The sequence below is a fragment of the Lepus europaeus genome, chromosome 4 (genome assembly GCF_033115175.1).
Source record: "Lepus europaeus isolate LE1 chromosome 4, mLepTim1.pri, whole genome shotgun sequence".
Classification (NCBI taxonomy): domain Eukaryota; kingdom Metazoa; phylum Chordata; class Mammalia; order Lagomorpha; family Leporidae; genus Lepus; species Lepus europaeus.
In genome coordinates this window covers 132,813,284-132,828,013 of record NC_084830.1, presented here as the reverse complement: position 1 = coordinate 132,828,013, position 14,730 = coordinate 132,813,284, and the positions used below count along the sequence as shown (strand labels likewise).

Here is a 14,730-nt window from a genome sequence, read left to right as displayed (position 1 = left end):
AGAAAAACAAGCCACAGACTGTTGTTGCGGAAATTCCGCCTTTTACACGTGCCCAAAGTGCTTGTCTCCCCTGAGAGCCTTATTTCTTCCTGTGGTTTTGAGTTACTATCTAATGCGCTTTGATTTCACCTTGCAAGACTCCTTCGAAGATTTCTCGCAGGGCAGGTCTAATGAGCTCCTTCAACCTTCGTGTCTTATTTTTGAAGGACAGATCTGCCAAATATAGGATTCTGTGCTAATAGTTTTTTATTTTTTCTTTAGCAGTTAGGATATACCCACCCCCTTCTAGGCACCAAAGTTTCTGATGAGAAATCTGCTCAACATCTTATTCAGGATCCCTTGTATGTGACAAGTGGCTTCTCTCCTGCCGCTTTCTCGATACCCTCTTAGCCTATATGGTTATAATGTGTCTCAACAAGGGCTTCTCCGATTCACCTCGCTTGGAATCTGTTGGCCTTCCTGGATCCTTTTCTTCATGTCTGTCATCAAATTTGAGATATTTTCAACCATTATTTCTTCTTTTCCTCTCTCTCTTCTCCTTCCGAGATTTCCACATGGCGTATGTTGGTCTACATGATGGTGTCCCACATGATCCTGGGATTCTGCTTACTTCCCATTCTCTCCCTGTTCTGAAGACTTGATAGTTTCCATTCTAATTTTTCTTTTGCGTGCTTAAATCTGCTTTGGATTTCCACCAGTGAATTTATTTCAATTATACTTTTTTTAAAAAGGATGTTTATTTAAAAGTGTTATGAGGGGTTGGGAGAGAGAAAGATCTTCCATCCACTGGTTCAATCTCCAGATGGCCAAAATGACCAGGGCTGAGCCAGGCCAAAGCTAAGAGCTTCATCTGGGTCTCGCATGTGAGTGCAGGGGCCCAAGCACTTGGACCATCTTCCAGTTTTGCCAGGTGCATTAGCAGGGAGCTGGATCAGAAGTGGAGCCGTTGGGACATGATTCGGTGCCCATATGGAGCTGACATTGTAGGTGGCAGCTTTACCCATGGTACCACAACGTTGGCCCCTCAAATATACTTTTCAACTCCAGAATGCCTTTTTGTTTTCTCATTAGGCTTTTATCTTTTTATTAACCTTTCCATTTTGGTTCTTTTTTTAAACCTTTTCCATTTTTATTTCTTTTATTTAACAAGTTGCTTGAAAATCTTTGTCTAGTAGATCTGCTATTAGGTCTTATGAAAGGATGGTTTCTGGGAAAATACCAGTTTTTGTGAATTTTTTATTTATTTATTTTTGTTACACCTTAATTGTTTTGTTGTTGATGACTACATTTGAATCTGATAAAGTGATAGCTCTGGAAATCAGGTTCTCCCTCTTCCTCAGAGTTTTCTGGTTTTCTTGTTGTTTATTATAGTAGGTTGTCTCTGTACTGGGACTAGCCTTAGGCATAAGCTTGAGATCTTCTTAGGTTCTTTTTTGAGCTTGTACCTTTCCCTGGGCATAGATGGCCATTTATAGTTTTTCCCATATACACAGTTGTTTTTGAATGGACTAGTCCTTAATGTATGACTCCCAACAGAGGGGGGAAAAAAAAATGATAGGAGAAAGCAAAGGGTGATGGCCCTTTAGGTCTCTTGGAAGTCCCTTCAGCCTAAGCAGAGAGGGGCTGGTAGTAATGGGCAGGTGCAACAAGAATGGCCTTTGGTCTCTTTTCACCTCTATGAGCAGAAGCAGCCATCAGCGATCAGAACAGAGATCCCTAGTATTGGGGGGACATGGTCCATATTTCCCATGCAAGCTGCTGCAGGAAAAGAAGCATAGCTTTCTAACCAGGGGTGAGTGGCCGCTACTATGCCACGAGCTGAAATGGATCATTAATTGCCCTTTGCTGCTCACAGCTTCTCTTGGAAGTTGCAAGCCTTCAATAGGCTCCAGGCTCTTCCAAAAAATAGTTCCAGCAGCACATTCTGCCAGTGCAGTTGTTGACAGGTTTTTGGTGCTTCCTACTCCAGCCTCTTCCCAGAACCTTCTTCACAGAGCATCCCTTTTGAATATACTTTGGTGCTTCTTAGACTTGGCCTAGTCATTAAATAGACACTCAATAAGCTATCAACTGTTTGAGGACCCTGATGTGTCTGCTAACCACACTTTGTTTTTTTCAATGTTCACCTGGAAGACATGTCTTCTTCAAGAGCATCTTGAATCTGTCCAGAAGGAGTTCATTATTTTCAACAGAGAAAAGTAAGTAGCTACTGCGAGGACAGCAGAAAATAAGGGAGTGTTTCATTTTCTGCAGAGATTTAATATATTTTTAACACTAAATTGAATTTTTTTCTAATGACAAAAGTAATATAAATATGTTATTGAAGATTTGGAAAATTTCAGGAACCTTTTTTCTTCTAAAAATTAAAATATTTTGATAGGTAAATCAGCCTAGCATTCAGATTTCACTTATGAAGAAAATAGGGATTTAAATATGTGAATTCAATGCTATTTTGCGTTTCCTTGCATCAAACCTCTACCTCTTTATCAAGTTTTTAATGCTACCATGTTGAGGTGGCTGTGTGGGGCACCAGTTAAGATGCTGCTTAGGATGGCCACATCCCATATTGGAGTGCCTGGGTTCAAGTCCCAGCTCCACTTTTAATTCCAGCCTCCTGCTAATGTGCACCCTTGGAGGTAGCAGGTGATGGCCCAAGAACTTTGGTCCCAGCCATGTGTGTGGGAGACCTGGATTGAGCTGCAGGGTCGAGGGCTCAGCTTGGCACACCAGCTCCAGCTGTTCCAAGCATCTGGGGAGTGAACCAGCAGATGGAAGAGCTCTCTCCTTCTGCCTTTCAAATACAATAAGAAATGATGCCACCCTTTCAAAAGCTAAAATAGATTTCTTTTCAGAGAATAAAGCCCTCTTTTTCCTTTTTCTTTTAAGGGTAAAAAGGGACTTTAATAAAAAGCAAGCAAATCTGGCCTTGGAACAAACCAAACACCCTCAAGAAGAAGATGGCCAGAACAACCGCCTGTAGAGATCTCAGCATCTTCTTCTTGGGACGTTTCTTGGCACGTGCGCCAGGAACTTCTGATTTTACACATCAAGAAAACTGACAGTAGTTCTTGCCACTGCACACCTCTGACTTAGAAAATATGAATGCCTATTTTTTGGAGGAGGAAGCATGATAAAGTGAAAATATCCTGGGCCTAACTCTCGGGATCTAATTTTACCACTAATTGTGTGACCTCAAGCAAATACTTAACCACTGTCTCTGTTCTGGTTCATTCATCTACAGTGAGAGAGTTACATTAGATGATCTGTATCCTTCCTGTCTAGCGCTACAACTGACATTCTAAACAACCTTGATTTTTGTCTTAAAAGGAATGTTTGGATGTAGACTTACTTTCCTTCCAACTACACTGTGACAAATGGACACTGGACTCCGTGAGGCTCTTCAGGGCTACAACACTGCATAAAGGGGTCAGAATCCCCAAGCCCGATTGGCTAGGGACACAGAATTCCAAGAGGAGGAAGTGGATGCGATCAGACTCCAAGTAGCAGAGGTTCACAGCACCACGTCAGCTTTCTTACCAGCAGGAGCCAGCTGTGCACATTGCTTTCCAACCGGCTCTCCAGTGAAGTGAATTTGATGACTTGAAATTAGTGATAAGAGGATTTGCACCACAGAAATGAGCAGATACTACCTGTCAGGGCATTCTCCCCACCACCACCAAGCCTGCCTGTTGCCTTGTCACATTAAGCAGGCTCCTTGGGGGCTAATTGTCCTCTCAGGATTAGCAGAGACCTGCCCCTGGGGAGCATCAGAAGACACTATGTTGCATCATTGGGTGTGTGTGCGGGGGTATATTCTAAATTAGATGTTAATTGGGAAGACAGTAAAACTTATCCCTTTAAACATCCCTAATGACCTTAACATAAGGGAATTATCTTTCTCAATGAAGCCCAGGACAGTGAGTCACCCCTTGAAAATGAAACAAGTCATTTTTGTTTCCATTTTTTATTTTTAGCATCTTTTTGGCTAATACTAGATGCATTAAGATATTGAACGGATTAGCCTCGTCCTCATAGACTAGAATAACAGCAGCATCGTTCTCGCACTCCAGAGGTCTAAGTTCTTGTCGAGTATGGGCACAGTGGTATCATGCCTCCCCCGCCCCCTGGCGCTTACTGCAGGAATGGCAAGCAGAATTCCCAATTATGTAAAACACCACTGACGTCTCACTGCTTCTTTTTCTCTAGACCTTATTTATTTGTTAAGCACAAAGCCTAATTCACCTAAGAAAGAGGTCCACGGGTGACTCCATGGTTCTGACCCAGTGGATCTTTGCAGAAGAATGATTTTTCTGGCACCCCACCGATTCCACTGGGTAGAGGGAGAAGACAGACTTTGCAGGAGGTTGTTCTAAGCTGTTGGCCACTCAGACCACTGCAGCCCATTCTTGACTATGGAAAAGATGGGGCTTACTAAGATGGCAGTGAACTGGCAACACAGGAGACTAGACAGACACTCTCCCCTGGGCAGACACGTGGGTGGAAACACAAGCCCTAGGAGTGGCTGCTGCTACAGCAGACTTCTAGGAGGGAAGTCACTCTGGGCCAAGTTAGCCATGGGTAGAAAGTCAGAGCTGAACCTCAGCCAAGCCTGACCGTTCTCGGCTCACTGAGTAAGTGCAGAGTTCCTGGCTCCATTGTGGAACAGTGCCTCTCTACGTGCAGCCATATCTTTGTTGAACTGTTAAAAGCCAGCTCTTGTTCTGTTGGGTTCCTCTTAAAAAAAAAAAAAAAAAGTTCCCACACACTATTTGTCCTCTGTGCTATTTTGTTTTTCTCCCAACACTGTAAACTGTCAGCACTTGCCCTGAGGGCGAGTTGAAGAGGTGACCCTATTCTGTTCTGGGCTGGAAACCCCAGGAATGATGGGGGCACTTGCATGTTCCATGTCTGTCATTGACTGGTTTTGCCTCAAGTCCTGATGTGCTGTGGACTTACCCTTCCAGCCCTGGCTCTGCCTTTTTGTCTCACCTCAATTGCATCCTCCTGAGGGTAGGCTTTGAGCAATGCTTCCCACAGGGCACTGGGATGATTCATTTCTCCATCATAAGAGTTTCACATCTATGCAATTTAAAATGGGATAGGAACAACATACATTCTGTCACTCGGATCCCAGTGAGCTGCTTGGCCTTCAGGAACCACGGCCACCGTGGTCAGAAAGCCCAGTGTCAGAGCGTAGGATGGACTCCAGTCAGAGCCCGAAAACAAACACCAAGCATCCAAACTGGTTCTCAGCACCTCCCACCACTCGTCTAAACCTGAGGACAAAACACCCTTACCAAAGCAAAAAAAAAAAAAAAAAAAAAAAAAAATCCTAAACCCTTCTGGTAACCGTTAGTTACTGAAATATGATGCTTCGGTTTTAGGCAATGAGTTGGGCTAAAAGTTCACATCCCACTGGGTGGAACATGTCTCCTCTAAATTCATGACAGTCGAGGCTCAGGGATGAGATTTTAGAAAACAGGGTGCTACTGCACTCTTCGGTCTTGTGTGCCTGGCACCTTCTTCTCCTAACAGCTTTTTCCTCCCTCACCTGTACAGACACCTAACCTGTCAGCAGGTCTGGAAGACCAGAAGCATGCTGGTTATCCCCCCAACCCCAACACTGCAGCAGGGCTGCCCTCCTCCTGGCATTCCCTATGTCCTCCAGGGAGGGGGAGAGACATCTGAGCCCCACGGTTTTGTCCACGATTCCCATCTCCTGGCATGGAGGGTAGGGGGCAGATGCTCTGCTGGCAGCCAACATACCTCTTCGGCAGCACTGAATTTGGTTAAGGTCATTGCTAGGGCAGCAAAGAACTTCAGGCACCTCAGAGCATCGCTAAACTAATTATAGTAATTTAATTAATTAGTGGTTAGCTTTCATCTGATAGGAAAAATGGTAACCAGAAATGACTATCCGTTCTATCATCACAGCTTTTCTGAGGATGTTGGATGGAGGAATAACTAGGAAGAAGGTGCATCACATAGCAGGGGCTGATGCTGCCGCAGTAATGCTAAGGCTTACACACTTCAAAAGCCAGGTGCAAAGGCGTGAAAAGCATTGTGTTTGTTTAGTACCCGGTTGTTCCTCTTTGCTGTCCACCCAGAATCCCGTCTCGTACTTCTGTTTGCCTGTGCCCATTGTATTACAAGCTCGGTGTGTCTGATATTAAACAGATATTAAAAATCCCAACCGCAGTTATCTGTGCTGATCTGGCAGCCCGTGAACAACACAGGGCTTGCTGAGCTGTAGCACATGTCATGTACATGTGCCTGTGTGTCTTCTGGGAATGGAAGCCCCTGAACTACCTTGTCATGCATGTGTGTGTGTATGTGTGTGTAACTGTTTTCCCAAGCAGTAGTACTGGGTTGCTTAGGTAACTGTTCTTACTCCCATGTCCTGTTGTAAGGACTGTCCCTTGTCAGAGTTCAACTACATTAGAGATGGTGATCTGGAACCAAGGATACAGGACCACTCAGCTAGTCCACATGCATACAAACTAGAAAAGCTGACCCTATAGCAGTCACACCTCGGGGACACAGCCCAGAATTTGCTTTAACCATGACCTCAAGTCCAAGGACAGCCCATGCACCTCTTTTCTCCAGTCCCCTACCTCTCAAGGTCTTGTCCCATCCCATGATCAGGGAGATGTTCCAAGGCCCATGTTCAGAGAGAAGATACCAGGCAGCTCCAGACTCTAGCAGCTTAAAGCACCCTCTACCTTAGGAGAAGAAAGGACCCTTTTCAGATACCTCCCTGATCCACAATAGGTCAGCAGCCAGCAAGCCACAGGCTTTCCAGCTGGTACTGAAATGAGCAGACTCCTGGAAGTCTTCAAGTCCTAGTCAGTGTTTCATTGTCTTCTCGGCAGCCAACCAAGCAAGGGTGGGATGGACAACTCCAGACCCTGAGAGTCCTGGCTGCCTTACCTGTACCCTGGTCATCTTCACAGGCTGGGTTTTTTAAGTCCCCATCTCCATGGTTGGTGAAAGGAGAAGTGTTTCCAGAATGTTCTTTGGAACCAGAGGACCCTTGTACTATGCAAACTTCTGATCCCCTGCCCAGTTGGTTGCGACTCAGTCATTGCATACCTCATCTGCAAGGTGTGAAATTCAACGTGCGGTTTTCAACAACACGTCTCCACTTTTAATAATTTTCAATTTACTTATTTTCATTCTATTTGAAATGCACAGAGGCAGGGAGTGAGTAGAGAGATCTCCCACCTATGGACTCATTACCAAAATGATACCAACAGCTGGGACTAGGCCAGGCTGAAGCCAAGAGACAATAACCTATTTCCCAATTTAGGTCTCCCAGAAGGGTGGCAGGAACCCAAGTACTTGAGCCCTCACCTACTGCCTCCCAAGCTGCATTTTATGAAGGAAGCTGGATAGAAAGTAGGTCCAGGCCTCGAATCAGGCCCCTATATGGGCTGCAGGCTTCCCAAGTGGCATCTCAGCCAATGCACCAAATGCCTGCCCCCACCAACTTTTTTAAAAGTCCTGCATGCTGGGCTCACTTTGAGTGCCAACTCTACCCTTTTCACCATTAAGTCCCAGCCCTGAGGATGAGCAGGGAGACGTGTTCACCCAAGCCCAAGTTTGAGTCATAAAATGGGACAACAGATCCTAGCTCATCAAACATAAAACCTTGAGCCCAAAACTGTAAAATAATTCTTCTTGTGCTCAGAGCAGCTTCTGTTCTGGTTTCTGAGCTGTGTTAAAAGGTATCAGAACTCCACGCCCCTGTATCAAAGGCATTGTTCCAGCAAACCAAGAGGGGGCTCATCACACAGAAGCAATTCATCAGAACCGCAATCCTCAGGCTCCTCCATTACTTTGCCCACCTGCACACACACACTCACACACACACATCACTGAACAAAATCTACATGCCCTGCCCTGCAGGCCTGGGTAGGGCATGCAGCCTGTCGTTTCTGTCCGCCCAGCATGCATCCCCGTTCTGGTGTCGCACAAGTGGAGCTGTTGAGATCCACGTGGCTCAGGTGGCTCACAGTGGGTGGGTGTGTGAGCAGGTATAGACACTCAGTCCCGTGCTCTCCTTGGGCTGCAGAAACTAGTTCAGTGGTGTGCACGTGACCCAACCAGACCATGCAGAATCCATCTTTTGGCTGACCCATGGAGGGAATCTCTCAGTCTGCTGAGAAAGGAAAGCCTGTAACCGCAGGTGATCAGGACTGATTCCACGTACAAAGGACGTTCCTGAGAAGGAAGCACCTGCTAAAGGCAGGCGAGGCTGGGAGAGAGGAAGCGCCATTCTGGTGTCGGGTTTAGCACTCAGATCCGGCTATGTTTAAGTCTGTCCAAATTTATCCCTAAACTTTTCAGTCGCACCAGACTTTAAAATTCCCTTCTCCACTTCCCACCCTCATAAACTAGTTTAACCTTTGCAATAAAAAATGACCTCCCAAATTGGAACTGGATTCAGCAGTGTTTCCTCAAAAGGGTTTAGCGTAACAAGCGTGGTGGGCTGTTACAAGATAATACAGGATAGGAGGGTACAATATGCAAAGTCTGGGAACCCTGATTTGGAAAAAGCCTTAAAGACTTCTTGATTATAGGATTTCTCAGAGTCATCAAGGTGTTAGGTAAACATCTAACAGCTCTCAGAAGAGTAAACATAGCAAATAATCACTTTAAATACTCATTGTATACCTTGGGATCAGTTTGCTACAGAATACACTTAGGCACATGGTTCGGTTGAATTATTTCCAAGTCCAGACTTTTAGGAAAAGGCAGAAAATGCTTATAAAGCAACCTGACACTAAGACTTAAGGCGATGACTGTAAAAAAGAAACACAGGCTGTGTCCTGGACTCAGCAAGATTTATCCAAAACGGTAATGCCTTCAGCCTGAAGACTCAATTTAGTGAACCCTGCACAACCTTATTCATTCTTCAATGTTTCATTAACTTTGGTCACCACACTCCCAACTCTGTGGCAAAATGAACTCAACCGCAGGGAAAAGCCATAACACTCCCCCAACAAGTTCTCCCCAGATAACTGTCAATATCAGACCATCCCTCTTACGAACCCTTTTGGTTTTATTACACAATCTTGTTACGGTAAGTGAAAAGGCACACCACACAGAGTAGACCGAAGCATTGTGTTTGTGATTTTAGTTATTTTAATAACCATGTTTACAGTAACAGTCACTGGATGAATGTTTCCTTTAATCTTAGCTAAACTCAAAACACAGTTTTCTTCACGGTTCAAACCAAACAGCTCTGGGGATCGCAGAACTGCCTCACAGCTAGCACAGATCACAGGGAGGTTTACTGTCTGTCCATATTCACCAGACACAGAACTGAACACCCACACACCAGTTTTCAAGGAGGGAACTTAACAATGAACGCTGGGCTGCCCAGGGCAGCCCTGCAGTGCATCAGGGACTCAAGCTGGAGCTGCCCAGAGGAGAAGGTCTTGGAAGCTGTGGCAAGATCCAAAGTTGGGAACGGGCTGCCCTGTTGGAAAGGTATTTCAGGGGGAGCCCAAGTGCAGGCTTGGCATGCAGGCCTTTGCAGAAGAGAAGAGGGCTAGTCAGGAATTCAAGGGCCAAAGGAGCACTGGACTTTGGAAGAAACCCCTTTAGGGAAGCTTATGATGCTGTTGGTGTTAGAAGCTCAGAAGTCAAAGAACTCTCTCGGCCTGCGTGGCCAACTTAAATACCTACTCAACCACCGCACCTGTGCCCTCTGAGAATGAACTCCAACTGATCGCACCTGGCTTTAGAGACAGCATGAGAAGGTGGAGGCTGGGCAGGGCCATGCTCAGAGCAGGGCCGGGCAGAGAGACGAGATGGCCTGTGCACCTTCCCACTCTGGGACGCAGTGTGTGCGAGTTGGTGGGGTGGGGTGGGGGGCTGGGGTCACGGCTCATTGTCCATTCCTTTTCCTAACTTCACCTGTGTAGGGCTGTTTGTTTGATGTGTCTTACAGAACAGAATGAATCTGAGTATGAACTAACATATTCCTAAGTCCTCGTGGTAAGAAGTCGGTGGGAGTTTTCTAGGGGTTCTCAGGAATTTCATACTTGGAAAGTTACTGGTGGTACATGAAGAAAGTTGGGCTTCTTTAGATGTTTTCACTCATCCTAAGGGCATTAAGGTATTGTTAGTACAGCAGGGAACCCTGGGGTAGAATATACAGTTCTGGTTGAATGCTTCAGTTGGGAAGACCCAAGTGTTAATGCTGAGGACCAATTTGGCTACAGATTTATTTTCATGGCACAGAGAGGCCATGGAGGGATGAGTGGCCCCAGAGGCGGGGGAACCCCAGAGCAGATAGTGTAGAAGTGGATGCTCAGATTAGTCTATGTGTCTTGTCCTCCACCTGGTGGCTGTGGCCGGGAATGCAGCGAACCCAAAGCCCAGCCCAGCCAATGAGGTATATGTTTCCAATCTGGCCAACTCCCTCTGCCTATGAAACTGTCATTCTGAGTTCTAAGAGAGGCCCCCGAAACTTTGCATTAGGAGCTACATTTTCCCTTTTGCTTAAGTTTCCCTAAAAAAAAAGCACCATGAAAGCTTTAAAATAGCAAGAGTCCTTGTGAAGAGGGGAAAGTTTTTCATGATTAAAGCAGAAAGTAGCTAATAACCTACAGCCAGAGATAATGGTTTCTCCTAAGCACTTAAAAGCTGTTTGAGACCTGCTCTTCTCTTCAAAGTACTTAGTCCACGGGGCTACAGGTTCTACCAGCTGGGTCCCACAGAGCATGGAAGCCCAATCCCAGGAGAATGTGTTCCTGAACATGAGCTTACTAAGAACTTGCTCAGAAGTGGCCCGATGGGCAGATGGACACTCATCTGGGACTGACGGAGGGGGTGCAAACGCCCCGCGCTACTTTCCTCTCTGCGTTCCCACAGGAGGGCTGCACCACATCACTTTTCCACCCTCTGTGGGAGATCTCAGGACTAAAAGAGTTCCTCGCAAGGGTCTGATAACAGAACCGGCAACAGATGGGTTGACACTGAAAAACACAACCAGGCAGGGCCACACAATCTGCTACCTCTGCCTCACCCACTTTCCCCCAGTCCTTGCTTGACGCCCATGTAAGCCAAGATCACCTACAGGTCGCAGAAGTTAGGGAACACCTAACACAGTCAACTTGCAAAACAAGAGAGACCCATTCCATCCTGCCTGTGCCCAGCTCACAGGAGACCAAGAGGAGCAAACACTCACCTCCGGCAAGAGGCCCTTCTTTCTGCTCTACCACAGCTACAGTCCCAACGCGGGCCGCCAGACACGCCTGCTCGCCTCCGTTTGCAAAGACAGGAAGGTGCAGGTGAGGCCCTGCTCCCAGGAAGGTGTAGTTAAGCTGAGGCTGCCCTCACCCAAGGCCCTGGGCTGTGTTCTCAGCTGTTACCTTTTAAGAGCACCGAAGAGGCAGGCAGGCCAAGAGGAGAGAAGTGTGTCTCCCACCTCCGTGTCTTCCCAGCCCAGGAAAGAGGAAGATGTGAAAGCAACACTCAGTAAGAGGCCAAGCAAACAAGATAAAATCAAGAAGGTAGAAACTAAAAATCAACTGGGTTTGGCATTTTAATAAGTGTTCCAAGAAACAAAACCTATTAGGAGGGGACATGACAAAGTCCAAGGCCCAGAGACTGCCTGCTTTCTCTGCAGATAAGGGGACCATGATGAAGAGACAGTGACCACCAGTGGCTGTCCTCCATGGACATCAATGTATGTCATCAACACAAGACATAACACCCCTACCGCTCACCCCGCCCACCCGCCTCCCTCCGGCACACCCTACCCTAGCCCCTCTGTGCCCTCCACCTCGCTCTGGGCGCCCACCACCCCACTCACCGCGAGTAACCTGGGTCCCTTTTGTTCATTTCCCTGCCATGCCAGCTTGTCAGTCCCCTTGTCGGAAGATGCGGCACTACACACGCTCTCAACACTATAATATAGCAGACGCCGTTACCTTACTGGCCTGTCTGACTGCATGCATGTAAATGGGGAGAGGGGATCAAAGAAATCAAGGTTATGCATAAACAGAAAACAAAGCAATATTCGTAAAGCTAGGCAAGCGAGCGTAACATTGGAGAAACATAAGGCTTGAGGCTTATTGATTCTTTAGATCGCAATCGTTTGGATTCGCTTTCCTTCTTAAATATCGATGTACCATTTTGGCTTCAGAAAAAAATCTCTTCTGCCCCTTCTTCGGCGAGGGGTGGCTTAACTCAGGGATGTGATATTAGAACGGCCTCCGGGGGGCGCCACGATGCGCTTGCTGGCTGAGCGGACCCCCTCATCCACTTGAGTGCCTGTGGTTGGAGACAAAGTCCCAGAGAGAGAAGAGAGAAGGAGAAGGGTGTGGACAGAAGAGAAAATGGATTAATTTTAAGACTGCAAAATGCCTTCCTGGCCTCCTCTCCCACGAACCTTCCACCCGAGTCGGGTCTTCTAGACATGTCATACCCCCCAATCTCCAAAACTACCCTCTGATAAGAAAAGCCAATCAACAATTTCACCTGACCCTTGGCACAATAATAGTAGCAGCAAGAGGAACAATGACTGTGCTATGAAAGGGAGCAGCCTGCGTTCCCTGGGGCCGGCCGGGCAGGGGTGGGGGCCTTGCTTCTGCCAGGGCTGCTTGGGTATTTCTAACATCATTCCCAGGCCATACACAATTATCAACTGAAAATGAGCCCACTAGAGATTTACGGGATGTCCAGTCCTGCCTGTGTTTGCCTTGGCAGGGCCAGACCACACGATTTCGTGGGCCTTCCATGGCCCGCCGATCGCAGGATCCCCACCCCTGGGAACCACACAGATGGTCCCACTGAGTCCCCGCCACTCCTTTTGGGGCAGGGACAACTGTTCCTGCTCTACAGAGGAGATGCCTGGGCACAGCCCTGAGTTTCAGGGAGGAAACCGGCCCAAGGCCTCCCAGTTCCCCGCGGTGACGGTCAGATCCCGTGGCTATGGCAATGTCACTCCGAAAGGAAGTTGTCGAAGTGTAATGATTATGGTAGCCAGGGAACAACAGAAACAGAAACACCAACACCACTCACTGCTGCTAGCGCAGTGCAACCGCTGGCCCAGGCACCTCAAACCCTCCAGGTCTTTTCCTTGGTCTTCCCTTCTTCCTGTTTTCCAGTTTCCCCTACTCCTTACTGCTCTTGCTATCCCCAGATACAGCAATTTCCCCCTCTAAATAAATACATCTTTCCTTCCTTTTTATCTTGGTCCCCTCCCATTTAAATCATTCATCATCAAAACAAAATTCTCTATTTTTCACCATTTTAAGACTACTGGCTATGGGGCAACTAGATACTTATTTTCTTTTTATTTCCGAGTTCTTAAAGAATAGGTAAGGTTGATGAGACAGCAAACACATGGCAGAAGTTCAATCAGCAAGTGATATGGTTAACCTTACTGTCAACACCCAGGAGGGGAGAATGTAATAAAAATCCAAGGTTTGAAGAAGAGATTGCAATTTGATTATTTAAATCATCGGAGCCTTCTTTTCACCTGGGGAAACTGAGAACGCACAATACATCGTACAGTTCTCATAGGCGGATGCAGAAGACTGTGATGAATGGTATTGGAAGGCAGTGCCCCGGCCCCGCTTGCCATGCAAGCAGCTGTGATCTCTAGGTGGAATCTCTCATCACTTCAGCCTGATCGTTAACCCTGACCGCCCCGGCTCACTTTCTCACCAGGACCCCTAGCTGACTCAGCAGATCTGCCTGCTGGCCCAAGACAATGCCACCGTGGGCTGCAAAACGCATGACGGGCAGCCGCTGGCGTCGCCCTCCAGGTACAGAGCACCGATCTCGTCTTTCCCCTTGCTCCCGCCCTTCCAGAGCTGGCCCCGACTCACCTGACAGGCTAAATCCCGACTGATGGAGATTCCTCACGGGTGGGGTGGGCCGCGTGGGAGAGCCGCGGGTAGAGCCCGCAGGGGTGCCCCCTTTGGGGGTGGTGGTCAGGTCAAACACGGGCCCGTCGTACATGCCCCTGGGGACTGCGTGCAGGTCTCCCATCTGTAGCCAGAGAAACACACGTTACCGCTCACTCATGCACAACGCAGCCTCTGTTCTAGGTAGCCTAAGTCTAAGAGTAGACAGCATTCACAGGGGGAGTCATGGAATAATACTGGGCTTGCACTGTGGTGCAGTGGGCCAAGCCTCTGCCTCTGGTGCTGGCATCCCACATGGATGCCGGTTCGAGTCCCAGCTGCTCCACTTCCAATCCAGCTCCCTGCTGATGGCCTGGGAAAGCAGCAGAAGATGGCCCAAATGCTTGGGTTCCTGCCACCCACATGGGAGACCTGGAAGCAGTTCCTGGATTTGGATCAGCCCAGCTCCAGCTGTTGTGGCCATTTGGGGAGTGAATCAGCGATGGAAGACCGACCTCGCTGTCTGTCACATAAATTAATAAATAATAATGAAGATTCTTAAAGGAAAGGAGAAGCAGAGTAAAGAAAAGAGGATGTCATGGCAGAGTAAGGAGGTGGCCCGTGAAGGCCCTTCAAAATCTGAGCCTGCTTTGCAAGAATCAAAGAACCCTCTTACGGGCTAGGGTTGGGGGAGAAGGAGGCTGGGAAAAGCAGAGGAGCGGAACGCAGGGCAGCAGAGCCAGCGCGGAACTGCAAGTGCAGAGAGCCGAGATGCTACGGAACGGAAGGGGAAGGGCCATCAGTGCATGGGGAGCACGGGCCCGGAGGGTGGCGTCTGAGAGGCGTTCATGCGTGCAGGCTG

The 14,730-nt window shown here is 47.7% G+C and overlaps 2 protein-coding genes across 3 annotated transcripts in view; one reads left to right on the top strand and one right to left on the bottom strand.

Annotated features, from left to right (window-relative positions):
* The window catches only part of STK32A (serine/threonine kinase 32A), a 130,612-nt gene extending 127,632 nt beyond the window's left edge, over positions 1-2,980 (top strand). The window contains exons 11-12 of the mRNA XM_062189729.1: positions 2,134-2,198; positions 2,887-2,980. Coding sequence (XP_062045713.1) covers positions 2,134-2,198; positions 2,887-2,980 — 159 coding nt within the window. The remainder of the gene's footprint in view (positions 1-2,133; positions 2,199-2,886) is intronic.
* Positions 2,981-11,758: 8,778 nt separating this feature from the next.
* DPYSL3 (dihydropyrimidinase like 3) overlaps positions 11,759-14,730 on the bottom strand; it is a 118,788-nt gene continuing 115,816 nt past the window's right edge. The window contains exons 13-14 of one of the 2 annotated variants that reach the window (XM_062188885.1): positions 13,851-14,013; positions 11,759-12,288 (exon numbers count right to left, since the gene is read on the bottom strand). In XM_062188885.1, the coding sequence (XP_062044869.1) occupies positions 12,200-12,288; positions 13,851-14,013 (252 nt within the window). In that variant the 3' untranslated portion in view covers positions 11,759-12,199. The remainder of the gene's footprint in view (positions 12,289-13,850; positions 14,014-14,730) is intronic. The other variant, XM_062188886.1, reaches the window with a different exon arrangement.